This window comes from Lutra lutra, chromosome 3, assembly GCF_902655055.1.
Source record: "Lutra lutra chromosome 3, mLutLut1.2, whole genome shotgun sequence".
Taxonomy (NCBI): Eukaryota; Metazoa; Chordata; class Mammalia; order Carnivora; family Mustelidae; genus Lutra; species Lutra lutra.
In genome coordinates this window covers 166,490,851-166,518,072 of record NC_062280.1, presented here as the reverse complement: position 1 = coordinate 166,518,072, position 27,222 = coordinate 166,490,851, and the positions used below count along the sequence as shown (strand labels likewise).

Genomic DNA, 27,222 nt, shown 5'->3' with positions numbered 1-27,222 from the left:
CCTGTTGGAAATAGCTCCGGGCTCCGCCCATCCTCCTCGTTTTCGCCCAATTCTCGGAGTCCTCAGAGAGCCAACAAACGTCAGCCTCGACGTTTTCCCGCGAGAGGTATTCATTAATACGCTGGAGCGGGAAGGGCTGAACTTCGGGTTAAAGAATAGTTGTACCGTAGGGCTTCTACTTGGCACTTTTCACCGGAAGAGCGCCGTCGGGGTCAGGATTCCGAGCTACAAGAAAGATGCTGAAGTCCAAGACTTTCTTAAAAAAGACGCGGGCGGGCGGCGTGATGAAGATCGTGCGCGAGCATTACCTGCGGGACGACATCGGCTGCGGCGCGCCCGGGTGCGTGGCGTGCGACGGTGCTCATGAGGGGCCAGTCCTCGAGCCACAGCCCCTGGATCCGGCGAGCAGCCTGTGCCCCCGGCCACACTACTTGCTTCCGGACACCAACGTGCTATTGCACCAGGTGCGTCGGCTGACGGGCTGTCTGTGGTCGTCTCAACATTACCAGGAGAAGGGGGGTGTGACAGAATAGGAAACTGAGGCCCAAAGAGTCTTGGACGTCCTTAGGGAGAGGCAAATCCCATCTCGGGATCCTTACCTCCTGTCTCCCAGGCCAGGTTTATTTTCTTTGAAAAAAAAAAAAATTTTTTTTTTTTGAGGTCTTGGAGTCATAAGAATTTTAGATTAATTTTCTAACTCCTGGTGTCTCTTCTGCCTTAGATTTTAAGTGTCTGGAGGCCGGGGACCTGGGCTTCTGTGGCCTCCAGCCTGCGACTCCCAGGCAGCTTGTAAGTGCCTACGAATGAAAAGTTTGTGGGCCAACATACTTCATTTTTAGTGGGCTTAATTCTACGAAGTTATGTAATTAGTCTGTTTATATGTAATGTTCTCTAATAGATCTGAAAGGTTTTCTGTAGCATAATAGCGCCTTAGTTTAATGTATACGTGCTGTTTTGATTAATAAAAAAAAAGGGCAGGGTTTTATGTTTGGCAGAGACAGTTTAAGTTTTCTTTCCTTATTTTATTTTATTATTATTTTTTAAGATCGATGTTCTTGAGGACCCTGCCATCAGGAATGTGATTGTACTACAAACAGTTCTGCAGGAAGTGCGAAATCGGAGTGCTCCAGTATATAAGCGAATCAGAGATGTGACTAATAACCAGGAGAAGCATTTCTATACGTTCACTAATGAGCACCATAGGTAGGGGGAAGATTATGTTAATTACCAGGAAACCATAGAATTAGCTAAATTGGGGGAAGGGTTCCTGGCAGTAATTGTGACATTGTCAGAAGATGTCAAAATGTTTTCATTTTGAATTGGTTTCAGCATGAGTTAAGCAGTAAAATCTTGGCAGGCGAGGCTTCCCTAGGTTCCTGGAATACCGCATTATTTGATAACCGACATAAATTGACAAAATATAAGAGTTTATGAAAGAGAGGTTTAAAACTGTAAAGCAGATTTATAATTAATGGGCTTTCAAAAGTTAAACTAATACTTTTTAACTGATCACGTTGAAGAAGATAGGGTTAAGAAACACTTCTTTGTTGTGTTTCATATTGATGCCCTTTGAACATAACGTGTGGTCTTAGAAAATATAGTGCTATTTCTTATGTTACATAAATGATCTGTGTCCAGTTCTATATACTTTTATTAGATTACGGCTTCTCAACTTTGGTACTGTTGACATTTTGGACTGAATTTGTTTGTTGTGGGCAGGCTGTCTTATATGTCATAGGATGTTTCGCAGCATCTTGTGGTTCTCTACTCGCTACATGCCCATAGCAACCCCATCTTCCCCTTTCCACAGAGTTGTAACAACCCAAAATGTCTCCAGTCATTGTCAAATGTACCTGGGCAGCAAATCACCATCAGTGGATTAGACAGTAGAATTCTGGTAATGAAATTTCATTGAAATATACATATTTAAAAATATTTAATTTTTCGATTTTCTCATTATTTCTATAGCCCCAATTTAAATATTATTCTTATAAAAATCATTGGTAAAGCGCTTGTCATCTTTTTCTTAGCTGCATGAAATTCAGAAGCAGAAAGTTGTTTTTCAGTGCAGGAAGACGCAAGTTTTTGTGGAGCCTTACCATCAGATTCTTAATGAGAGGTTAGCAGTTTTTCTGCTTAAGTGCAGTGAATAGAGCTTAGCAATACTGGTATTGAAGGACACTTGGGCAAATCTCATCCCAGATTGTATTACTCAAGTCACGCCACAACTAACTCACAATTTAATGATAGTGTCTGACTGATAAGCTTAAAGCTTTAGCAGGGGCATTTAATGGCGAGGAATGAAGCCGTTCAAAAAACTTCTAATAAGTTTAGGATTCTAAAGTTGAATCTCTTAAGCGTTGAGAGTTTTTGTACTGAATTTTGTTATTTTACTTAAGTTTGGCTTTGGAAAAATAGATTTAAGAAAGTAAGTAAGCTGACATATTCAGGACTTTAGTGTGGATAGACTACGAAGGAATATGCAGTCATTGTTTTTGGTCTTTCAGTCTCGAGATAAGTTCTGCCATTTATTGAGTGCTTACCACTTGTGATTTACACGTATTGTGTGTTTAATGATTATGGAATCATATCATTAAGCATCATCCTATGTGTAGCTTTTGGGAATTACCCTTAATCTACAGTTCAAATAAAATTTATCAAATCTGCGAAGCTTTATTATAGTTCAGTGGTTATTAAGCATTTATGTTCTAAGACTTTTCACATATTCTTCTTTCTATTGATTTTTTACTTATTACTTTCTTTTCAATATTTAGAGAAACTTATGTAGAACAAGAACAGGGAGAAAATGCTAATGACAGGAACGATAGAGCCATTCGAGTAGCAGCAAAATGGTACAATGAACATTTGAAGAAAATATCAGCAGAAAATCATCTACAAGTTATCTTCATAACAAATGACAAGAAAAACAAAGAAAAAGCCATAGAAGAAGGAATACCAGCTTTCACCTGTAAGTCTAAATGTAGAAGCTGTTAATTTTTATAAGCATTTCCAAATAGGAACTACCATCAGGTCCTCGATCAGATGTTTACTTGAACATGTAACAGTTTCATATTCCTATATAACTCCATCTGATGTTTGCATTTCTCAGCATTTCTCAGCCAAGTGAGTTGTGGTGCCCAGTGGCTCTTAATTTCCTCATCACCCTTCGAAATCGGCTGAGCAATAAAAACTCATAGAGGGAGGCCTGGGTGGCTCAGACAGTTAAGTGTCTGCCTTCAGGTCAGGTCATGATCCTAGGTTCTGGGATCAAGTCCTACATTGGGCTCCTTGCTGAGTGGGGAGTCTGCTTCTCCTTCTGCCTGCTGCTCCCCCTGCTTGCGCTCATGCTCGCTCTCTCTCTCTCTCTCTCTGTTAAACAAATAAATCTTTAAAAAAAAAAAAACTCATAGATATGCTTGATCCAATACTTCTGCTTTGATATGACCATATCAACAAATGCAGGTTTAAAAAAAAAAAAAAAGAAAAGAAAAGAAAACACTTAACTTTATCAAGAACAAAACTTATTTTTCAGGTGAAGAGTATGTAAAGAGCCTAACTGCTAACCCGGAGCTCATAGATCGTCTTGCTTGTTTGTCTGAAGAAGGGGTAAGTTTGAATTGTTTCATTTTGTTTTTGAAACTTGAAAATATTAAATTGCCACTTTGGGATCTTGTTTATAGTTAATCTAATTTAAAAATTGGAATATTGGTAGGTAAGCTGGAATTGAATAGGACTTGGGTTATAAGCAACAAGAGTGGCTGTAATAGGCTTATCAAAATGCCATTCCTAAAAGACTTGACTAAAATAACACTGTTCACTCAGAGACCCTCAGCAGCCTGAGTTGGGCCTGCCACATGGTGGCACCATTTGATGACTGAATATAGGAATCTGTGGCTGGTTTGTGAATAAGGTGTAAGTATTTGACAAAAAAAGACACAGTGGGCATTGGAGATAGCATAAAGCTGAAGCATTAATGCTGAAGGAAGAAAGGAGGGAGTCATAAAAGGTAGAGCAGGCAGGGTAGGGGCCAGCTAACAAAGATCTAGAATTTACTCTCTTGGTCAGTAATTTTTAATCTTATTCCAAAGGCATGCTATGAAGAGAAGGTAGCAGGTAGGATTCTGCGCTCCGTACCTTATAATGGGACGCTATAAGAAATTAAGAGTGGATGAGGGTAGGCCTGGGAGGAATGAGGGAGAATGATGAGAAATGTTTATTTGAAAGACCACTTTAATGTCAGTATGTGAATTGATGCATTGTATCAAGGGCAAAGTTAGAGGCAGAAGGAGGAGTAAAGGGATCCATGCAGTAGTAGAGAAGAGAGGGCTTGCTAAGTGAGTCTATAAACCTCGGGCATTTGCTTCCCTACATGTGAAATGTATTTAACAATATTGACTTCATAGCATTGTTATGAGGATCAAATGAAATAATGACAGTAGTATTAATAAAATTCTTACTCAGTGCCTTGCTTATACCCATAGTAAATGTATAGTATGTGTAAACGGCAGCTATCGTTCTTATAGAAACAGGTTTTATGGGATAGAACATTAGACACATATCCAGTCTTTACAATATATTCTTCATCCCTGCTTATCTTTAATCAACTACAAAATTAAAAGGAAGTGAGAAAATAAGAGCTGGGCTTGACTTTCGGAATAGAGATATAGGGACTGTTCTAACTAGTTGCCTCTGGTTGTTTTGATTTAATTCAGATGAAAAATTCAGTTTCTCAGTTGCATTATTCATCTTTCAAATGCTTAAGAGTTGCTTGTACCCAGTGGCTACCATATTGGAGACCATAAAAACAATATTCCCATGATCACAAAGTTGTTTTGGGTAGCGCTGATTTAGAAGAGAAGAGAAGAAATCTAACGCTGGTAATATATAATATTTGATTGAGGACTGTGGTAGGGAAAGTGTAGGACATGACGAAATTACAGATGGTGCTGTTGTAATACGACACATATGGGTCTTCAGATTCACTGTGACCTGCAAAATCTCATAGTAAAAGCCGCAGAGCTAATGGGAAAATGTGGTAGGACACACTGAGAAGCTTTGTGAAGTGGTGGAAATAGGGTTATCTAAATTTGGACAAAAAGTTATAGAAGGTGAAGATTGGTGTGGCTCATGAAACACATAGTAGTCTGAGGTGACAGATGTTTGAGAGGTGACTTTGTTTTGAGGGTTCCTCTGTAGCTTTGTTCAGCTAGCTGCAGTTTTCTGCATTCACCTAGTATTTTTTTTTTAAAGATATTTATTTATTTATTTGAGAGAGAGAGATCACAAGTAGGCAGAGAGGCAGGCAGAGAGAGAGGGGGAAGCAGGCTCCCTGCTGAACAGAGAGCTCGATGCAGGGCTTGATCCCAGGACCCTGAGATCATGACCTGAGCCAAAGGCAGAGGCCTTAACCCACTGAGGCACTCAGGCGCCCCCACCTAGTATTTTTTAGTATAGCAGTTGAATTAGAACAAATTCATGTTTTCAAAACAAGCATTATGGGAGGACTGACCATATTTAGCCCCTAACCCAGATTTGGGATGTCAGGGCAGAGATGTGAAGGATGTTAACTAAGCAAATTTGCTTCAAGACAAGGACATTTTAGCCAAATTATGTGAGGGAGTTAACCGTCATAATAACTAGGGGAAGAGCATTTTACATGGCGGAAATCAGCAAGTAAAGGCTCTGAAATTAGAATAAATTGGCGAGATCATGGAACAGCTGGAAGAGTGCCCGGGATGGAGTAAGCAAGGGAGAAAACATTACACACAGGAAGTCAGAAATATAGACAGGGACCACCAGATCGTGCAGGACGTAATGAGATATGGTGAAAAATTGGATTTTAGTCCGTGAGTGCTGGGCAGATGTTGAGTGGGAAAATAATAAGATCCATCTGGCTGCTCTAAGAGAATAGATTAGAAGCAGAGTTCTCCAGTTAGGAAGATATTTTAGAACTCCATGGGAGACAAGACAGAATATTGGACCATGGTAGGACCAGTTAAGATAGTCGGAAGTAATCAGATATTGGGGGTGTTGTACGTCAATGTTTTAAGGCATGGTGATAGATTGTAAGGGGCTGTGAGGAATATGGATGACCTTCGGTGTCTTGCCTGAGTGACCATGTGAGTGGTATCGCTTCATTTACACGGGATGAAGACCGGGAGCAGGACTGAGCGGAAATCACAAGTATGATTTTAGACATTTAAGTTTGAGACAACTGTTAAAGCTCTCAGTGGCTTTGTGGTATGAGCAGTTAGTTGGATATGCAAATCTGTAGCTCATGAGGGAGTTTAGGACTAGAGATGTAGATATACTAGAGATAAGAATTTGGATCTCATCAACATATAGGTGGTATGTAAAGCCGTAAGACCAAATGAGAATATGTGAGGCAGGGAATGGTAGACTTTTTTTTTTTTTAAAGGTTTATTGAGGTATAATTCACATATCATACAACGCAGCCATTTAAAATATACAGTTTTTTGTATAGTCACAGGATTATGCAGTCATCACCACAATCTAATTTTAGAACATTTTCTTCCCTTTCAAAATAAACCCATATCCATTACCACTCAATCCCAGTCTGTCCCTGCAATGCTCTTGCTTTAGCCCCAAGCAACTACTGATCTTTTTGTCTTTGTAAACTTGCATATTCTGCACATTTCCTATAAATGTGATCATGTAATATGTGGTCTTTTTTGACTGCTTTCATTTTTCTTTGATACATGCTTCGTCATGTGTGAGAGGACTTGCTCCATCATATGGTAATTTTATATTTAACTTTTTAAGGAACTGCCAAACTATTTCCCAAATTATGTGCAGGAGTTTACATTCCTCCCAGCAATGTATGAGGGTCCCAGTTTCTCACCAATACATGCTGTCTGTCTTTTTCATTGTAACCATTTTAATGAGTGTCAGGTGATACCTCAGTGTGGTTTTGATATGATTTGCATTTCCCTAACAGCTAATGGTGTTGAGCATTTTTTCATGAGCTTATTGGCCACGTGTATATTATATGTAATAGATACCTATGTACTGTAACTTGTGCATATGTGTGCATATGTCTTTTCAGATCCTTTGACTGGTTTCTAGTTGGGTTGTCTTTTTATTATTGAGTTATGAGAGTTCTTTTTATATTCTGGATTCAAGTTTCTTATCAGATAAATGATTTGCAAATATTTTCTCCTAGACAAACTTTGTGAGGAATCAGATTGTAATTTTTTTTTTTTTTAAGTTTTGCAGGCTTTATGGTCTTAACACAAGTACTCGCCTCTGCTGTTGTAGCATGAAAACAACCATCGACAATAGATAAATGAAAGAGCATGGAATGTAAAACTTAATTTTCCAAATACAGGCAGTAGGTTGGACGTGGTGCGTGGACCTTAGTTTGCCTAACCCTGATTTAGGGAATTGAATATAGATAGAAGAGAGAACAGGTCCAAGGGCTCAGCCCATGGATATGCCAGTAGATGTCAGAAACATGAGGTGAACCGGCAAATGAAATGTAAAAGGAAAAGCAGGTGTAAAGTTCTTGGAAGCCAAGTACAGAAAATGTTTCAGGGAGGAAGGGCCGATCATCCGGGTCAAATGTTGCTAAGTCAGAGTAATGAGAACTGTTGTTGGATTTAGCATTATGACATTTGCAGGAGGTGGGTACTATCCAGAGTAGTTTTGATGGTAGAGAGGCAGAAATCTGAGTAGAATAGGTGAAAAATAGGAAGAGAAAAATTAGTGTGGTAACACTTCCCGACGCTGCGGTGGGAAAGGAGAGAAATGAGGTGTTTGTCGGAAAGCAAGAGGGATCAAGAGGTTTTCTTGTTTTAAGTGGGAGAAAATGACATGAGAGTAAATGTGGGTAAGGTAAAGAAACCGTGGTAGGTAAAGAAAAGGGCCTATAACCACTCTTGGGATACTTCAGTAGTTAGAGATCGGGAAAAGGAATATGGGCAGAGGAATGTAAGGAGGGGCTACCAGTGAAGTAGGACAGAAACCCACGGGATGATGATTTGGATGCAAAAGTGTCTCAGGGAAGGAAAGGTCATTTAAAAAAATCTTGGTAAGACAGAGAATGGAGCACTGAAATAGCGGAGATAATATTAGCGACTTCAACGACAGTGGCTTTGGCGACTGACAATGAAACTTGCTTACGGCGGATTCCTGAGAGAGTGCGTAGTGCTGTGTGTAGACACAGCAATTACAGATATTATTTTTGTGGCCTATTGGTGTGAAGCAGAACAGAGGATCAGCCAGGAGACCCAAAGTTAATTAACTATATTTATTTATTTTAATCGGTCATGTTATTGCAAATTTATATGATGGTGTGAATGTTGTAGTAAGGGGAGGTAGGAAGTTTGTATCTAGAGAGAGGAGATCATTACAGGACAAAGTTCTTGAATGGAGGAGAGGAGATGGTACATAGTTCCCACTGTAAAGAACAGAAACATTGTCTTCATTGTTGCATGAGAACTCAGCAGAAGGCTGAGGTTTTTTTTTTTTTTTTAAGATTTTATTTATTTATTTGACAGAGATCACAAGTAGGCAGAGAGGCAGGCAGAGAGTGGGGGGAGGCAGGCTCCCTGCTGAGCAGAGATTCCCGATGTGGGGCTTGATCCCAGCATCCTGAGATCATGACCTGAGCCAAAGGCAGAGGCTTAACCCAGTGAGCCACCTAGGTGCCCCAGGCTGAGGTTTTGATACAGATGTGGGGAGGAGGGCAGATTCAGGGTCAGGAAGATGAAGCAGGTCTCCAGTGACTGCTTTTGCGTCTCAGTATGGAGATTGTGGTCACTCATCTGAGAGGGAGGCAGGGACAGGGAAATGGGAGAGTTAAGGAAAAAAAAGACTAATCTCCATGGAAGGTTGTGGGAAATGAAAAAGGCAATTAAAGGAGCCAAGCAGTAAGCATTTTGGATGTTGAGGTCTCTAAGAGTCCTGACAGGTGTTGTGGTAGACCTAAAGCAGTTCCTTTTCTACTTCTATCTCATATTCTGAACTGTGTAATATACCCAAAATGAAAATAGATTTTCTTGTACTTTAGTAGCTACACTCTTTCCATGGAATTGAAATTTCAAAATACCCTTCACTTACCTACCAACCTGCTCACCTGACCTCCTTAACTGCACACCTTCATTATGGAAGGCCCAGGGTGGGAAGAGGGGGTGTGCAGAGTTTATTAGGGACATATCTATGGCTAAATGCTGAAATGTAATGAAATTGAAATATTTGTGTAAGTTGCCCTAAGAATAGAAAGTGCTTTTTCTTACTGTGCCATATTCTCAAACTCATAGAGCTGTGTATACCGTAGCGTGGATGGTTTTCTAAAAATTTTTTAATTCAAATTCAGTTTAATTAGCATATACTATATTGTTAGTTTCAGAGGTAGAATTTAGTGTTTCGTCAGTTGCGTATAACGCCCAGTGCTCATTACTTCAAGTGCCCTCCTTAATGCCCATCACCCAATTATTGCATGCCCTGACCCATCTCCCCTTCAGTGTTTCCTGTAGTGAAGAGTTTCTTACTGTTACTTTATTTTATTTTTCCTTTCCTTCCCCATATTCATCTGTTTTGTTTCTTAAATTCCATATGAGTACAATCATACGGTATTTGTCTTTTAGGTTTTTTGTTTTGTTTTCTTTTTTTAAAGATTTTATTTATTTATTTGACAGACAGAGATCACAAGTAGGCAGAGAAACAGGCGGAGAAAGAGAAGCAGACTCCCTGCTGAGCAGAGAGCCCGATGTGGGACTCGATCCCAGAACCCTGGGATCATGACCTGAGCCGAAGGCAGAGGCTTTAACTTACTGAGCCACCCAGACGCCCTTGTTTTGTTTTTTTGAGAGAGAGTATGTGTGTGCGCAGGGGTGGGAAGGGACAGAGGGAGAGGGAGAGAGAGAATCTCAAGCAGATTCCCCACTGAGTGTAAATCCCAATGTGGAGTTCCATCCCAGGACCCCAAGATCATGGCTGAAATCAAGAGTTGAACAGTTATTCCAGATGCCCCATGGAATTTTTTTTGTTTTTTTGTTTTTGTTTTTTTTAATACCTGATAGAGATAATCACAGTTGTTTATTGAGTGTACGGAAGGTTTACATACTAACAACATCTTGTGGTTTGCTCATTTCACAGAATGAAATAGAAAGTGGAAGAATAATATTTTCAGAGCATCTTCCTTTAAGTAAGCTACAGCAAGGCATAAAATCTGGTACATACCTTCAAGGAACATTTAGAGCAAGCAGGGAAAATTACTTAGAAGCTACAGTATGGGTTCATGGAGACACAGAAGATGATAAAGAGGTAAGTTTTGTGTACATAAATTCCATGTACAGTAAAACACTTTCTCTTCATGATTTTCTTTTCATAATTTTCTTTCACAAGAGTTTGAAATTTTGTAGGAGAATTTGAACTTACTCTACCCCAGCTTAAAGGCAGTTATGTGAGAGGTCATAGATAATAGAATGAATCACTTTCTTTGAGAGCTGCTCATGGAAGAAAAGAACTTTTTATTTACCCCACTTTTAAGAGAATAAAAATCTCAAACAATTAAAAAAATAATAGGATGCTTCTATTTTCTGTATTATGCCTAGTTATGAAAAATGTTGTTTACATAACATATAAATGCTCCAGAGGGCTTCACACACTTTAGCAAATAGGAATCATTTTTGGGTGCTCACTGTTTGCCAGATACTCTTCTGACTGCTTTGAATGCTGCATTTCATTTAATCTTCAGCCTATGAAAACAGGTACTCTTTTTTCATTCTACCCAATCAGGACCCTGAGATTTATTTTTTTATTTTATTATTTTTTAAAGCTTTTCCCACTTTTTCTTTTTTTAAAGATTTTATTTATTTATTTGACAGAGAGATCACAAGTAGGCAGAGAGGCAGGTAGAGATGGGGGCGAGGGGGGAAGCAGGCTTCCTGCTGAGCAGAGAGCCCGCTTCGGGGCTTGATCCCAGCATCCTGAGATCATGACCTGAGCCAAAGGCAGAGGCTTAACCCACTGAGCCACCCAGGCGCCCCAGGACCCTGAGATTTAGAGATAAGAAGTTTTCCCAAGGTCTTTTGGTGCTAATGTAAGAGTTGTGGTGGAGCCATATATATAACCCATATTTTCTGATTTGTTTTCCCTACTTGCTATTGAGAAATTAAGAGGAGGAACACTAGAGAAGAAGAAAAAATAGAGAACTAGAGATACATAGAAACTCTCAATATAGCTTTCCTTCTGTTAGGTAACCTTCCCATTATTATATTGCCATTAAAAATATCTGAGCACCTGCTGTTTGCTGTTGTACCCAGATAATCTTACAGGGACTTAAGAATTTAAACCGAGCTGTTCATGAAGATATTGTTGCTGTAGAACTTCTTCCCAAGAATCAGTGGGTGGCCCCATCTTCTGTGGTTTTACACGATGAAGGTCAAAATGAAGATGATGTGGAAAAAGAAGAGGAAAGAGAATGCATTGTATGAAACCAAGCAGGTTTATCTTTTGTCTGTGTAGCTTTTTAGAATTCTTTAATGTTTTGGCTTTAGAGAAAATTAAACAAATTTCACTGCCTTCAGGTTTACTGAATAAGACTATAGTTGTGGGTTTAATACATTTCATACATAGTTGATTAATTTTCCTCTTAAATATCTGAATAGTCTTCTTTTGAATTATCTTATTTTGCTCAATAAACAGGTTTAAATATAAAAAGACTGGAACGTGAGTATGAAACTCGAATTCTGATGTTCAGGTACACGATCTGTCTGAATTAGGTTTGTCTGAATCAGTGAGGTTTAAGTAAATACAAATTGGAAATTTTCTGTGTTGTTTTTATGTAATGCTAAAATCCCATCAGCATAATAGATATACTTTGAGGCCCTTACATAAAAGTCTGTTTAATTCCTTCTCTTCTACCATATTTATTATGCTTTCTATTATTTTTAAAATCTAAAGTCTATCTGATATGACCCATTTATTCTATATTTTAGGATTATAAGAATAACACAAATAGTTGGAATTCAGACATTAGTAGTTCTCCTTTTTATAAGAATTCTGTTCAGTGCTCTGGAGTCTTACTATCATATTATCCTTGCAGAGGCTAGGCCATAGGAGAGTGTTGACATGAAATAGCATGAAGTCTTTCAGCTATTTCTAGTAAATACTCTTTATTTGGGTTTTTATATTGGTTAAGGAGTAAATTCTAAGATACAAGTCTTTTTAGTGAATTAATAAATGCCACATGGCTATTTAGTGCAAGCTACTGCTAAAGTCCTAGTCTGCTAATTCCCAGACACACATGTGTGTCTGTGTGTGTGAGTGTAAATCCTCATATTAAAACTAAACAGTTGAATTCTGACATATTTATTTAGTTATATTTATATTTTTTCTGTTTTTTGATTATCTGTTTCTGTAGTGTATTACTATGGAACTATTTCCATGGCTTGCTTTGGCATATTCTGACCTAGAATTTTGAAAGCATCAAGATTCTATAACTGTGTCATAATTAACCATGTGGAAGTATTAGTATCCATATTCATATTCTGATTTTAAAGAGAAATTGTCTCATTATACTTAAAGGAAGAATAACTGAAGATTTTTTCTTTTTAAATCTCAGCTTAAGACTGCTGCAAATGAAAAAATGTTAAAGCCCACAGGTAGAGTTGTAGGAATAATAAAAAGAAATTGGAGACCATACTGTGGCATGCTTTCCAAGTCTGATATTAAAGAGGTGAGTAAAGCACATGTTGCTATGTAATTAAAAAATGATAGCCGTTAAATAGAACTTAGAGCCCTCCCCATACCCCAACCTCAGATTTGTGTGTCTGTGTGTAAAATCTTCTGTCCTAATTTTCTTTAGTCAAGAAGACATCTCTTTACCCCTGCTGATAGGAGAATCCCTAGAATTCGAATAGAAACCAGACAGGCTTCTGCATTAGAAGGAAGGAGGATTATTGTTGCCATTGATGGTTGGCCCAGAAATTCCAGATACCCAAACGTAAGCTTGAATGATTTATTTTGTTTTAGAATATTAAATTAAGAATTGAGTATAAAATTGCTTCTTTGGGTAAAAACAGAATCTGTTTTTGAAATAAAATTCATATTGAAATATAGGACTGTTTCACAATTAACCTAATAGGTAGTATATCTTATTTGAAAATTAATCTTATGAAAATTCTGGTGCAAATTGTTTATTTTTACTCGTTTCCTAAGACATAAGTTTCAATAGTGGTTAACAAAAACAGTGTTTGAAACCTAAATAGATTGTAATAAATTCTGAAGCTACTGTATTTGAAGTAACATTTTAAACTTGAGAGATCATAGGAAATAGACAACACTTTGCTGTGTAGGAACTGGGCCCTCAGGAAGTCTCCATCATTTAATCACTTAAGATTTATGGACTCATTTTTAAGAAGCAGCATTGGAAGCATTTAGAAATACTGAAGTGATATATAAATGTTCAAGAACTTAGTGTCATAATAACATACACCAAACAAAAACCTATAGAATTCACCTTTCTAATAAAACCTTTTGGTTTTAGGGACACTTTGTAAAAAACTTAGGTGACGTTGGAGATAAAGAGACTGAAACAGAAGTTTTGTTGCTTGAGCATGACGTTCCCCATCAGCCTTTTTCACAGGCTGTTCTTAGCTTTCTTCCAAAGATGCCCTGGAGCATTACTGAGAAGGTAATTTGAAAACAATGTAGTCACTTTAGAAATTCCTATATCTGAGCTAATTTGGTTTCTCTATGTGTTTTTATATATGTAGAACCTGGGGTGCCTGGGTGGCTCGGTCAGTTAAGCATCTGACTCTTGATCTGTAGCTCAGGTCTTGATCTCAGGGTTGTGAGTTCAAGCCCCACGTTGGACTCCTCATTGGGCATGGAGTCTACAAATAATTAATTAAATAAGTAGAAACCATAGTCCCCACTTTAGTCCTCTGCATTTAAGTTTGTTACAGAACTGTTAGGTATTACAAAAATCCTTTGTTTTACTGAAAGATACCTTTTTCTGGAGAACCAACACTAACTTATGTCAAATTATTCAAAAGTGAAAAAAACCACAGTTTACAAATCATAACGTGTGGTTACTATGAACAAATAAAACAAAGTTTAAGATATATAGAGAGAAATTGTTGATTTTCATAAGAGCTGTATTTTATTTATACTACCAAAATAGTTTTTTATTTCTTAACAATGTGGCATTTTCTAGGACATGAAAAACCGAGAAGACCTGCGACATCTGTGTGTTTGTAGTGTGGACCCTCCAGGATGTACTGATATAGATGATGCTCTACATTGTAGAGAACTGGAAAATGGAAATTTGGAGGTATTCTTGGTGTAGTGACATTCTTATCCAAATATATAGTTCTGTTTTTGAGTTTATTTTCTTTTGACCCATTTTAGAATTCGTGAATTATTCATGCCTAGTCAGTTGCAGGTACAGAGACTAATAGACATGTGACAGAAATTGAAATGGGAAATGTGGCCATCCTTTTTCAGTTTTGCTCAGTTTCATCTCAGATCTCTGTTAGGATATTTACCTAATTGAGCATGTTGACATCCTTTCATTTTTAACTTTTTCAGGTTGGTGTTCATATTGCAGATGTTAGCCATTTTATTAGGCCAGGAAATGCTTTGGATCAAGAGTCAGCCAGAAGGGGAACAACTGTGTATCTTTGTGAAAAGGTAAATGGGTTATATTTAAAATGGAATTTTGACACATGCTTGTAACTTTTTCATCATCTGTTTTACTTTTAATAATAAAATCATCTGAGGTGTTTTCTAAAAAAGGTGTTTTCAGCCTCAGTATTTAGTGAAATATGAGGAATAAGTATCATGTGAGTGTGCATTGTTAGTTTGTAAAAACCATGAGAACTTTTGAATTCTTGCACAGTCTGGAATAGTACATGAATTAGCCAAAAGACATAGGTAGAAGAAGGTGGCCATAAATCAGTGAAAATAATGCAGAGTGTTTGGTTATTGAGTGGCCCAATTAACAAGTAGATTTGGTTGATATAAATTGTTGTGTAGCATTTAACTTACTAGCTCTGAATAACTAGTGTATTTTCTGTTGCTTGAAAAGTTTAGTCATGAGTCCATTTTGTCATGACGTACAATTTCTTCTTTTAGAATCTCCCGTAAACTTAAAGAGAAAAGTTGTGACAATAGAAGAGAAAGTTAATTCTCTAATTCATTGTCAGAGTACTTCCATGTAGCTTTTTTCTGTAAAAATACTGTGGCTATTTTTTTCAGTATGTCTAAAAGACCATGTAGTTTGTGTTAGGCATTGGAGAAAGATCCAGTCATAGAGCCGTTGAGGCTTGAGCAGAGATTGCAGACTTGGAGGACAGCTCGGGGGCTGTGGAGGGGACTTAGGCTTAGATCCGCTGACATGAAGTCTGGTTTCCTCTCGTGTCCTGTTGGAAACAGTTGTGTGGAAATACTTTTCTAGAAATAGACTTATTTCTTCTTTTCTCAGTTCTATTCACAGAGACCTTTCCTCCCTTGTTAAATTAATGCTATTGAGAATGAAATGTCAAATAAATGTACGGATATAGTTAAGTAATCTGTCACTGTCTTTTTTTCTGTTCCAGAGGATTGACATGGTTCCAGAGTTGCTTAGCTCTAATTTATGTTCCTTAAGATGTAACGTTGACAGGTATTGATGCATGTTTTGTCATAAGGACATAGTATTTATTATTTTAACAGATTCCCATTAACAAACACTGTCTGCTTTCCCCCATAGGTTGGCGTTTTCGTGTATTTGGGAAATGAATCACAATGCTGAAATCTTGAAAGTGAGGTTTACCAAAAGTGCCATTAATTCAAAGGTTGGTTTCATGGTTAATATAAAATGCTTAAAATCTTTGGTACTCTGTTTTAACAGTGTTACTAGATGGTTTTGAAAAAGTCAGGTTTACTAAATTAAATTTTTCCCCAGTGTCGTAGCAGGATCTAGTTTTTTCCATTATCTGCTTAATTTTTGATGCAGTTACCTTGTATTCAGAAACTCACAAAGCCTAGATACTTGAGAAGACTCAACAGATGACTTTTTGCCCTAATTCAGAAACACCTACTATTTGAAATTATTCCAGTATATAAGATGGCCAGTATTTTCAAAGTTGGCATGTATACCATCTTGGAATATTCACGAGTTTTCAGAGAAATGATGTCATAAATTGTCGTTGGATTTCAGCAGAACTAGCCTGAGGTTTCACATCAGACAGCATGGAGCCAGGCTAATGTTCTCATCCTTCTCTCTTTTGGAAAGCTCCCTGGGTCCCCTTATGTTCTCACTTTGCCCTTGGTCTTTCTCAGGTTTGCCATCATCTAGTTGCTTTCAGCAGTTTCGGATGAACTAGTGGTTGGAAAAGACAGCTTTGTTGGACTGACAGTGATGTATAGTGATGTATGAATGACTTAAGCCTTCTTTCATTTGTATTTTTAAAAAGGATGAGTTTATTTTTCTCCCATATTTGTTCAGTGTAACCAAGTTATATGAAGAAAACTTCAGTGAACATAAAACAGAAAACATTTTTGGAAGGGGAGCTCTTAGTCCCTAGTAGATAACTTAGCTCTCCTAAGAATCTGACCTGGCCTCCTGCATCATCTAAGCCTCTTATGCTATTCCTGATTTTAACTTATTAAGCTATTTATTTATTTATTTATTTGAGAGAGAGAGAGAGAGAGAGAGAGAGAGTGTGTGCAAGGAGGAGGGCAGAGAGAGAGGGGGAGTGAGTCTCAAGCAAAGTCAGTGCTGAGCCCAGAGCTGGACGTGAAGCTTGATTCCATGACCCAGAGATCATGACCTGAGCTGACTCCTGATGCTTAAACAACTGCACCACCTAGGCACCTCTCCTTTTTTTTTTTTTTTTTTTTGATAAGCTAAAAAAATGGTAGATTTCCATGAGGTGCGAAATAGGAACAGAAGCATTATTTGTATGTTTGGATTATAATTGGAAATTACTTGAGATCTTTTTTACTGTGATTGGTCTCTTTTTTAGATACTTAATTTGGGATATTTCATAGGTTTTTCTGTAAGACATGATGTCTAGGCTATTATAGTATACTTAGTTATTTGTCATTGAGTAAGGAAGTAATGATCATCTGGTGAGGATTTCACTTCACGGTCATTGTCGGAAAATAACTTTCCTTTTTACTTTTAGTGTTACTGAAGTATTTATTTGTTAACTATGAAAGTAAAGTTTAAGCAATTTACCAATAAATACTGCCATTTTGTTTTGTTTTAAAAGATTTATTTTTAGAGGGAGAGCGTGAGTGCGGGGGAAAAACAGGGAGATGGAAAGAGAGAATCCCAAGTAGGCTCCCTGCTGAGTGCAGAGATGGATCCCATGACCCTGAGATCATGCTCTGAGCCCACCAAGAGTTAGATGCTCAACAGACTCGGCCACGCACGCACCCCGTTTTGTTTTGTTTTAACATAAGCTTGCTTATGTAACGCATCAATACAAATTAATGAACCAAAAACCATAGGTCTGCAGTATAAATATTATAAATAGGAATCTCGCTTTTGTTACTGATTTTAGATTTTCCAAAATCATAAATTTTATGTAGTACAAATATGCAAATATAGTAAACCGTTTTTTTTTTTGTTTGTTTTGTTTTTACATTTTAAAAAGATTTTTTGATTTTTAATTTTTTTTAGAGAGTGCAAGAGTTAGGGGGCAGGGAGGGACAAAGAGAGAAGGAAAGAGAGTCTTAGGCAGGCTCTACGCCTAGCATGGAGCCCCATGTGGGGCTTGAGCTCACAATCCTAAGATAATGACCTGAGCCGAAATTAAGAGTAGGTCACTTAACCAACTGAGCCCCCCAGGTGCCCTAGAAACCAGTTTTTATAAGAATTATATTAACATATGGTTTTCCTTTTAGGCTTCCCTTACATATGCCGAAGCTCAGATGAGAATTGATTCTGCAGCCATGAATGATGAGATTACCACTAGTCTCCGTGGACTAAACAAACTAGCTAAAATTTTGAAAAAAAGAAGAATTGAAAAAGGGTACATTTCAAAAATATTTATTAAGAAGTGTCTTAATTTATTTATCTTGGTAATAAGATAACCTGTGAACTCTTCAAAGTGTTTTATCATGGACAATTGACAGATTATTTAATGAGCTGAATAGAAAGTCAGGTAGAGACATTCTTTTTCTTCTAGCTCTGTCTTTGTAATTTATTATGCCGAAGAGTCGAAGATCTTAGAGATAATTTCAAGGAAGGCAAGAAGAGCTCCTTAAGACTTTTCTATCAGTTGTTTCTAATTTCAGTTAGAAATGGGTTTCCATATTGAACATTGGTTTTCACATATTTAAATAAATAGATGAACTTCTAGCACTTGAGAGTTTGAAGCAATTTTAGAGATTGTTTAATCCAACGCCTTCATTTTTTAAGTGATTCAAAGTTATATAGAAGCAGTCTTCCCAAAGATATGCTAGCTAGTAGCAGATGTTGTCTTTCAGCTATTATATCATGGGATTTGCCTAACTGCAATAGTATAAGATTAAAAGGAGTATCCAAGTCCCCAGACTTGTTGAGGTAAAGTAGTTAAAAGAAATTTGATTTATAAAAGACATCATCAACTATCCGAGTAAAGCAAGTAAGTGCATGAACCTTTCCGATGTTGGGCTTGGGTTCCCATGCCCATCCAGGGAAGGTCACAGGTGGTTACTGAAAGTGCTTTTGTTGCGCAGTATGAACTCTAGATCTGTGCTGTTTCATAAGATATGCCTATTTAAATTAAAGAAAATTAAGAATTCAGTGGGTCCCACTGAGCCACCCAGGCGCCCCTATTTTATGTCTTTTTTAAAGGATAAGTGTTAAGTCATGGTAGACATAACATTTCAGGTGTTTTATGAAGAAAAAAATGGTCAAAATGTGATTACTGTATCTTGCTTTTTAGGTCAGATGTATTGATAAACAGACTAAGTCTAGTGTAGAGTCTTGTAAAGACTGCATGGCAAGAAAGAATATTTGTCAAGATTCTCTGTCTGGTATTCTTTTGGTAGTTCTAACAAAGCTGAAGAGTTGAGGGAAAAGATGAAGAATTAGCTTGCACCATCTCATCGTTTTTCCTCCACTTTCCTGCCTCCTCCATGATTGTTTAGGGTTACCCGACTTCATTGAAATTCTTTAAGTTGGTTTGAAGCTGACCTGATGAAAATAGCATTAAGGTGTGAGGAAACAGGGTGCCTGGGTGGCTCAGTGGGTTAAAGCCTCTGCCTTCGGCTCAGGTCATGATCCCAGGGTCCTGGGATCGGGCCCCACATCGGGCTCTCTGCTCAGCGGGGAGCCTGCTTCCTCCTCTCTCTTTGCCTGCTTCTCTGCCTACTTGTGATCTCCGTCTGTCAAATAAATGGGTAAAATCTTTAAAAAAAAAAAAGTGTGAGGAAACGTAAGACTTGCCTTGTTGGAATTTACTTTTCACAGGGGAACTTTCCACCTCATGAAGTGAACCGTTCTCTAAAAGCCTTGGTCTAGTGCGTTAGCTGGTACGTAGCCCTCCATATCAGCAGCCATCAGTGTGTGTACATATCAGGGTAGGAGTTTATCAGTCTCTGCATTGGCTCAGCGAATGTGGGCATACTTCTGAACTGTGGATCTTCTGATGGTACTTAATCTATGTGTGGCAGCTTCCCTTTTGCCTCTTCATCATCCCTCACCCCAATACATTGTTTTCTGTAATAAATAAAATACTGCCAGTTACCTTCTTTATTTATAAAAGTAATTACATGGGGTGCCTGGGTGGCTCAGTGGGTTAAAGCCTCTACCTTTGGCTCAGGTCATGATCCCAGAGTCCTGGGATCAAGCCCCACATCGGGCTCTCTGCTCAGCAGGGAGCCTGCTTCCTTCTCTCTCTGCCTGCCTCTCTGCCTACTTGCCTACCCAGGTGCCCCTGTTGTCCTCTCTTTTTAAATGCTTGTGATCTCTGTCTGTCAAATGAATAAATAAAATCTTTAAAAAAAATAAAATAAGGGGCGCCTGGGTGGCTCAGTGGGTTAAGCCGCTGCCTTCGGCTCAGGTCATGATCCCAGGTCCTGGGTTCGAGCCCCACATCGGGCTTTCTGCTCAGCAGGGAGCCTGCTTCCTCCTCTCTCTCTCTGCCTGCCTCTCTGCCTACTTGTGATTTCTCTCTGTCAAAAAAAAAAATAAAATAAAATAAAAGTAATTACATACCCATGTAGCTTAGTAAAAACTCAGTTTGGGTACAGATTTGCAGAAGCACAAGGACTCATATTTTGTTGTGTTACTGTTGTCCTCTCTCTCTCCTTTCTAAAGATTTTTATAAAATTTATTTATGAGAGAGAGCACGAGTGGAGGGGAGAGGCAGAAGGAGAGGGACAAGCTGCCTCCCCCCACTGAACAGAGAACTTGGTGTAGGTCTCAATTCCAGGAGCCAGGGATTGTGACTTGAGCCCAAGACAGACGCTTAACCAACTGAGACACCCAGGTGCTCCTGTTGTCCTCTCTTTTTAAATGCATTTTAGATCTGTAAGAGGCGAAGCTGTCAATGAAAATAGAGCATAAAGCTTAGCAGATGGTCTTAAAGCCTTCAGAAGAAAAACTATTACTCACTTGCTGTGATCATTTCTAATTTAAAAGCATCACTTCCAGAATTATATGTTATTGGCTCACTTTACTAAATTTACATCTGTAATTTTTATTTAGGGCTTTGACTCTTTCTTCTCCAGAAGTTCGATTCCACATGGACAGTGAAACTCATGATCCTATAGATCTGCAGACCAAGGAACTTAGGTATGTAAATTTTTCCTGGGCAATAGATAGGATTTTTATTTTAAATGTAATATCTAGTACCTGTATTAATAAACAAAACATATTTATACCCCAAATACCTATTTCTAGTAAGGTAATGATTTCTCTAGATCTTTTTGACTTAAGATAGATAGAAGTATAAAAAAAAAAAAAAGATAGAAGTAAATGTGATTTTGCTTTTTTTTCTTCTATAAAACTAAGGTAAGTATTATAATAGAAAAATTTCCAATTCAAATTGGTCTTGATGTGTGGTGTGTGGGAATGTGACTAGTAATAGTTGTAGTAAGTAAGAGATTGCCCTAGTTAATTTCTTAAGTATTTAATTAAGAAGAGCAGGGTGTACAAATATGTACTAGACCTTGTGCTTTAAAGCCAGACTGCCTCGGTTTGGATCCCATTTCCAGTAACTCCAGACAAGTGATCTGACCTTTTTATGCCTTAGTTTGTTTGTTGATGAAGTAGGGCTGATAATGGTACCTACCTCACTGGGTTTTGTGAAGAGTGCTCAGATGTTATTGTTGCTACCATTGTATTGATTTGGTTGAGATTTAGGAAGCAAGATTATTTTTGGTTAAATCAGGCTTCTTTTCCATGCCTTCTATAATGAATGTGCATTTACACTTTTCTAGTAGATGACCAAAGATTAAAAATGAAAATATACTCATTTCTTTGTTAGGAAGTGTGTACTTTATAATATTAGAACTAAAATTTTAAAAATACTTTTGGGAAAACTTTTGTACAAATAAAACTAATGCTAATGTGAACAATGAGCCTAATATGAAGAGGTTTTCTGAGGAAAATGTCAAATCTAACTCTGCCAAAGTAGAACATTACCCCTTCTTACCAAGAAGAGAAGACATTTCTAAGACATTCTCTCTTGTCTTAAAGGTATGACTGGAGATCTTCCTAATATTTAAAAAAATTAATATGCCTTAGGAATCTAGTCAAGAAGTTTATAAGATGTTAAAAATGGAAACATGAATAAAAGATTAATATGATACCAATTCAGTGACTTGGGAATAAGAAAATAGTACAACGTACACAAAATACAGATCATTTACTCACCTAAGTTTTAAATAGACACAGACTATAGAGAATGAAGAGCAATATCAAATTGGTTAAGAGTTTGAAGTCAGTTATATGAGCTTGGGTCTTGATACTACTAACTTTGACTCTCAGCAAGAGAATAATATTACAGATCGTTAGTTTTCTCATCTGCAAAACAAGACTAACCTATCTCTCTATATATATGGATACAGATAGATCAATATTTCACAACATAGTGCAATGCCAGTCAATAATAAGTACCCAGAAGAGCTGATGCAAATATAATTGCTTCATCTTGGTGATTTATTGGTGAAAATTTTAATTTTTAGCCCAAATTTATATGACCTAAATAGCTTTTAATTCTTATTAGTAAACTTTATTTTTATGGATTTGTAGTTAAATAAAAATCTCTTTAGACTTAGTAAAAGAAGGTGAAGAAAATGCTTATGGTATAGATTTTATATAAGAGTAAAGCTTCTGTTATTTAAATGCAGTTTAAAAGTCTCTTGTGTGAGATTTACTCATGCAGTAGATGCATAGTAAGAGATTGTCAGCATAGCATCTGAGAAATGAGAGTTAGGTTATAAAAAACACGCATGTGCACACAGGCATACAGATGTTTACGTAGGAAATACTTCTATTGTCTCGGTGGTGGAAAAGGTAGCCTGGGAATAAATGTGATATATAAAAGCCTCAGATTCTTTTTCATTGTTTAATGATTTCTCCATTGGCAGGGAAACAAATTCCATGGTGGAAGAATTTATGTTACTGGCTAATATCTCTGTTGCAAAAAAAATTCATGAAGAATTTTCAGAACATGCTTTGCTTCGAAAACACCCAGCTCCTCCTCCATCAAATTATGAAATTCTTGTTAAGGCAGCTAAATCCAAGGTGAGGTCACAAAGTTTGCAAAATCATCAGTATTTGAGTTGTGATCTGTCCATTGTACTAAATAATCTATATTTGCATCTGTATGAAAGTTGCGTTGTTTTCTGATGCAAAAATAGTGTAGTAGTACTTTTGATTAAGAAAAAAAAAACCATCTAACTTGGATACAGTCATCTTTTCTCACATTGAAATCATTTGCTGAATAAAATCCTTTAATGTCTTTAAAGAGCACTGTGTGCTACAGCCAGAAGTTCCAGACTAAGTTATTTGCAATATCCCGAACATATGAAGCTCTTCCATATCTCTTTGCCTTTATACATGTTCTTTATGCCTGTATTATTTCATGCCTTCTCTGAGATGCCTAACTTCAGAGACTTAGAAATAATTGTTTTCCCTCTTATCTTCAACTCAGTTAAGCCCCCTTTGTATCATGTCCCCAAGAGAGAAATTGATTTACGCATACACAGAGGAAAAGGAAAAACATAGGAGGGGGGTCCATATCCTCGACTCCATTTAGGCATAATTACCTTTACCCTTGTGGTGACTATGGCTTACATTGGTTTTCTTTGGATCACTTGTTCAGTTCCCATCTCTCCTGTCCAGAAGACAGCTGGAAGTAGTGTTGGATCTCAGGGTATTTTTTCTAACAGAATGATGTTGGTTTTGATTTTTCAGATCTTTATGGTGGGCCTACTACCCCTATCCATCAGAACAGAATCAGCTTCTCCTCTAAGCTTACACTGTAAATTGGGGAATTTTTTCCTACTATCTTATTTCTTTCTAAGACCTGGATAAAGGAAGGAGGATCTAAGTATTTTCGCCTTCTCTCCCAAAACAGAAGACCACAGTTAGTTTGATGTGTCAGCATATTGAACTGTAGTGACCAGTACAGTGTTAATTTGCCTCTGGCCTTTACTTTTACCTTGAATGGAAGGAAAAGAATACCTACAGAAGAAATCTAGGCATACTGGAAAGAATCCAGATCTGCTTTGATTTTTTTTTTTTTCCTACCCCACCAAAGAATAGGCAAGCACAAATTGGGCTTTGAGAATAGTGCTATTTTTTTTTTTTAAAGATGTTATTTATTTGACAGAGAGAGATCACAAGTAGACAGAGAGGCAGGCAGAGAGGAGGAAGCAGGCTCCCCGCTGAGCAGAGAGCCCAATGTCGGGCTCGATCCCAGGACACTTAAGATCATGACCTGGGCTGAAGGCAGTGGCTTAACCCACTGAGCCACCCAGGCGCCCCCTGAGAATCGTGCTATTGCTACCACTGTCCCTTTCCCCTTTGAAACTTCTTCAGAATGTTGATACTTCAGTACCTTTAAATGCATTCAGAAAATTTTAAGCTTTGATGTTGTATAAAACAATCATGACTTTTTACAAGCTCTTTTTGGTTCTCCTAGATTAAGGACAAAAGATATAAATACTTATCTGGTCAAAAACATCATAAATGTTCTGTTTGACTTGTATTTTGAAGACACGATGGTACTGATTTTAAAACGTTTAATAGGGTGCACTTCCCCTCTTCTTTACTCTCAGAATTTGGAAATTAAAACTGATACAGCCAAGTCTTTGGCTGACTCTTTGGACCGGGCGGATTCTCCGACTTTTCCGTATCTCAACACTCTCTTAAGGATCTTAGCCACTCGCTGTATGATGCAGGCTGTGTACTTCTGCTCTGGAATGGATAACGATTTTCATCACTATGGCTTAGCATCGCCGATATACACACATTTTACTTCACCCATCAGAAGGTATTTTTTCCTTGTAAAATTATAGGAGATAGAAAATAGTTAATTTTGAATTGTAAAAAGATATTTTAATGTTAACATACCATGATTGTTATTTCTCCTTCATGTATCTAGATATGCAGACATCATTGTCCATCGATTGTTGGCGGTGGCTATTGGGGCTGACTGTACTTATCCAGAGTTGACAGACAAACACAAACTTGCAGATTTATGTAAGAATCTCAATTTCCGGCATAAAATGGCTCAGTATGCCCAGCGTGCATCAGTGGCTTTTCATACCCAGGTATTTGCCTTCTGTCAGTAATATTAGGGGAGATGAAGTTTTGTTCACTTTAATTTCAGAATACTTTTTGTTAATTTCAAAAATATTTTAAGATAATCCTTAATAAGGCTGTATGTTATTTTACAGTTGTTTTTCAAAAGCAAAGGAATAGTAAGTGAAGACGCCTATATTCTATTCGTAAGAAAGAATGCTATTGTGGTGTTAATTCCAAAGTATGGTTTAGAAGGTACCGTCTTTTTTGAAGAAAAGGACAAACCAAAGCCAAGGCTTATTTATGATGATGAGGTATAGTATTTCTAATGTTTTGATCTTGGGGTTTTTTGGAGGGGGTACTTTTTCTTCAATGGTACCTAGAAAGGATAAAATTATTTTTGTATCCTGCAGATGTGCAGATATATTTAATAAGCTTATTCTATTCATAATTTCTCATTTCAGTATATCTTCCCACATACAGATGTTGTCCTTGATTTGTTTTACACCATGTAGTTTTCCCCCTAAGGAAAACTTAAATTATGCTTTGCACAGTTGGACAGATGCATTAAAGTAAAGGAATACATGGCTGCTTTTAGCTCAGAATTTTTTAGACCTATTTCCAGTGTCTCTTTTCTGACAAACTGTCTACTTCCCCAACTTTAATAGAACTACAAAACAGCAAACTTTGCCCAAAGTACCTTTTCCTCTGGTAGACCAACAATTTGCTAATTAATGGGGTAAGAATCCTGAGATTAATTAACACATATATTGGACCATCTTACTGAAAGGGGGAAGTATACCCATAAATAGGTCATATGTATGTGAAGCTGTTATATTGTAATTGTTATATTGCAATTGTTATATTAATACACACTTAGATGTGTATTAAATATGGAAATAATTTTTTAAATGTAGACTTTTAATGGGAACAGTAAAAAACTAGAACGTTAAGTATAAGATAGTAATTTAAAATTATAAAATGTGTTTTGTTTAGATACCTTCCCTTAAAATAGAGGATACAGTGTTCCATATATTTGATAAAGTTAAAGTGAAAATCATGCTAGACTCATCCAATCTTCAGCATCAGAAAATCCGAATGTCCCTAGTAGAACCGCAGGTAAGACTGAACTTCAGTGTCTATGTTGTGATGGTATAAAAGGTACATACTGTGTGAAAGAGAATGATACAATTGTAAGTTATTTCTGTTCAAGAATAGAGAAATCTTACAAGCAGTGTGGGAGCCAGATATTTACGTAGCAAATTCTGTTTTCTCACTGATTTCCCTATGCTGTGGGATCCCAGACATTCGGGATTCTGTGAAAAATGTCCTCAGTGCCAAAGGCAGAGAGCTGTCTGAGATCGCCTGCCTGGTCCTTTTTCATTTGTATGAGTTTTAAAATCTGCACTTTTAAAGATGAAGATAAAGTATGTATCACTCTGAGATACTACTTCTTAACCTTGTTCGGTCCTAGCACACCAGAGGCCTCTGATGCTGCCTGCTGTAGTGGCTCAGCCAGGATAGACTGGATGTGTTCTCTTTAAGCACTCTCCACATGACATATTTCCCCCCCGTTGAGACGGTGTCCGTCTTTCACGTTTTTGAACCACTATTTGTGTGTGAAATGTGTATACTTGGTGTGGAAGACCTTTACTAACCTCCTTTCGCCCTCTCTCCAACATCCTTTTAAACTTAAAGTGTCAGTGGGGAAGGAGCTGATGAGAATGAGATTTATTCCTTATTTTATGCTTTTTCTCATCTTATTTTTTCTGTTTGCATTACTTTAGATACCAGGAATAAGCATTTCGGCTGATACTCCAAACATGGACATTGATGAACCAGAGAGAAAGAAGAAGAAACGTGAGAAATAGTTACCATCAACAAAAGAACTACAAAGACTGGTTTCCTTAAAAAAAAAAAACCAAAAAACAAAAAACCTTGAGAGAACACTGTTAAACCTCGGAAGTGTGTGATACATTTTGTTACTTTTAAATACATTGTAATGGTTTTAAAAATTTGCATTTTTATTGAACTGTTTGTTGACTGTGTCTGGCCCATCATGCTTGTTACTTCATTTCTAGATTGAACTGAACTAGTTATGCATAAAAATTCAATTGAATATCCATCACTTAAATAGTGACAAGATAGCAACCTCAGGGATCTGTAAAGACCATTTAAATGGAGCATTCGTCTGCTCACTAAAGAACAGATTAATTTTATATAAGTAATTTGATTATTTAATATTGATAGAAAAAAAATTATCATTTTCCTATGGAGGAAAATAGAACATTTTCAGAAGTCAGGAACAATCTGTTCTTTCTAAGTTTTGAAAGATGTCCATGTTTGATATGGTAGTTTTTAGATTTCAAGACAATGACATCAAGATTTGTCAAGGAATTCAGTCCTTTGCCATCTTTAATGTACCCAATTTATATGAAGTGTTCTCTTACTGTTAAAAGCTTCCTGCATTTTTATTAGTGGTCCTGAACAGCTGTGTTTGGGATGAATGTTGTAGGAAG

At 37.3% G+C, this 27,222-nt stretch overlaps 1 protein-coding gene across 1 annotated transcript; it reads left to right on the top strand.

Annotated features, from left to right (window-relative positions):
• The first annotated feature begins 69 nt into the window (after positions 1-69).
• DIS3 (DIS3 homolog, exosome endoribonuclease and 3'-5' exoribonuclease) lies at positions 70-26,718 on the top strand. The gene is made up of 21 exons (XM_047720114.1): positions 70-464; positions 1,046-1,203; positions 2,775-2,968; positions 3,533-3,606; positions 10,120-10,287; positions 11,289-11,453; positions 12,590-12,703; positions 12,833-12,970; positions 13,514-13,660; positions 14,186-14,302; positions 14,560-14,661; positions 15,570-15,634; positions 15,722-15,806; positions 17,866-17,993; positions 20,657-20,743; positions 22,543-22,699; positions 24,238-24,452; positions 24,564-24,732; positions 24,859-25,017; positions 25,700-25,822; positions 26,491-26,718. The coding sequence occupies exons 1-21, from the start codon at positions 237-239 to the stop codon at positions 26,572-26,574; spliced, it is 2,877 nt and encodes a 958-aa protein (XP_047576070.1). The 5' UTR covers positions 70-236; the 3' UTR covers positions 26,575-26,718.
• Positions 26,719-27,222: the final 504 nt, after the last annotated feature.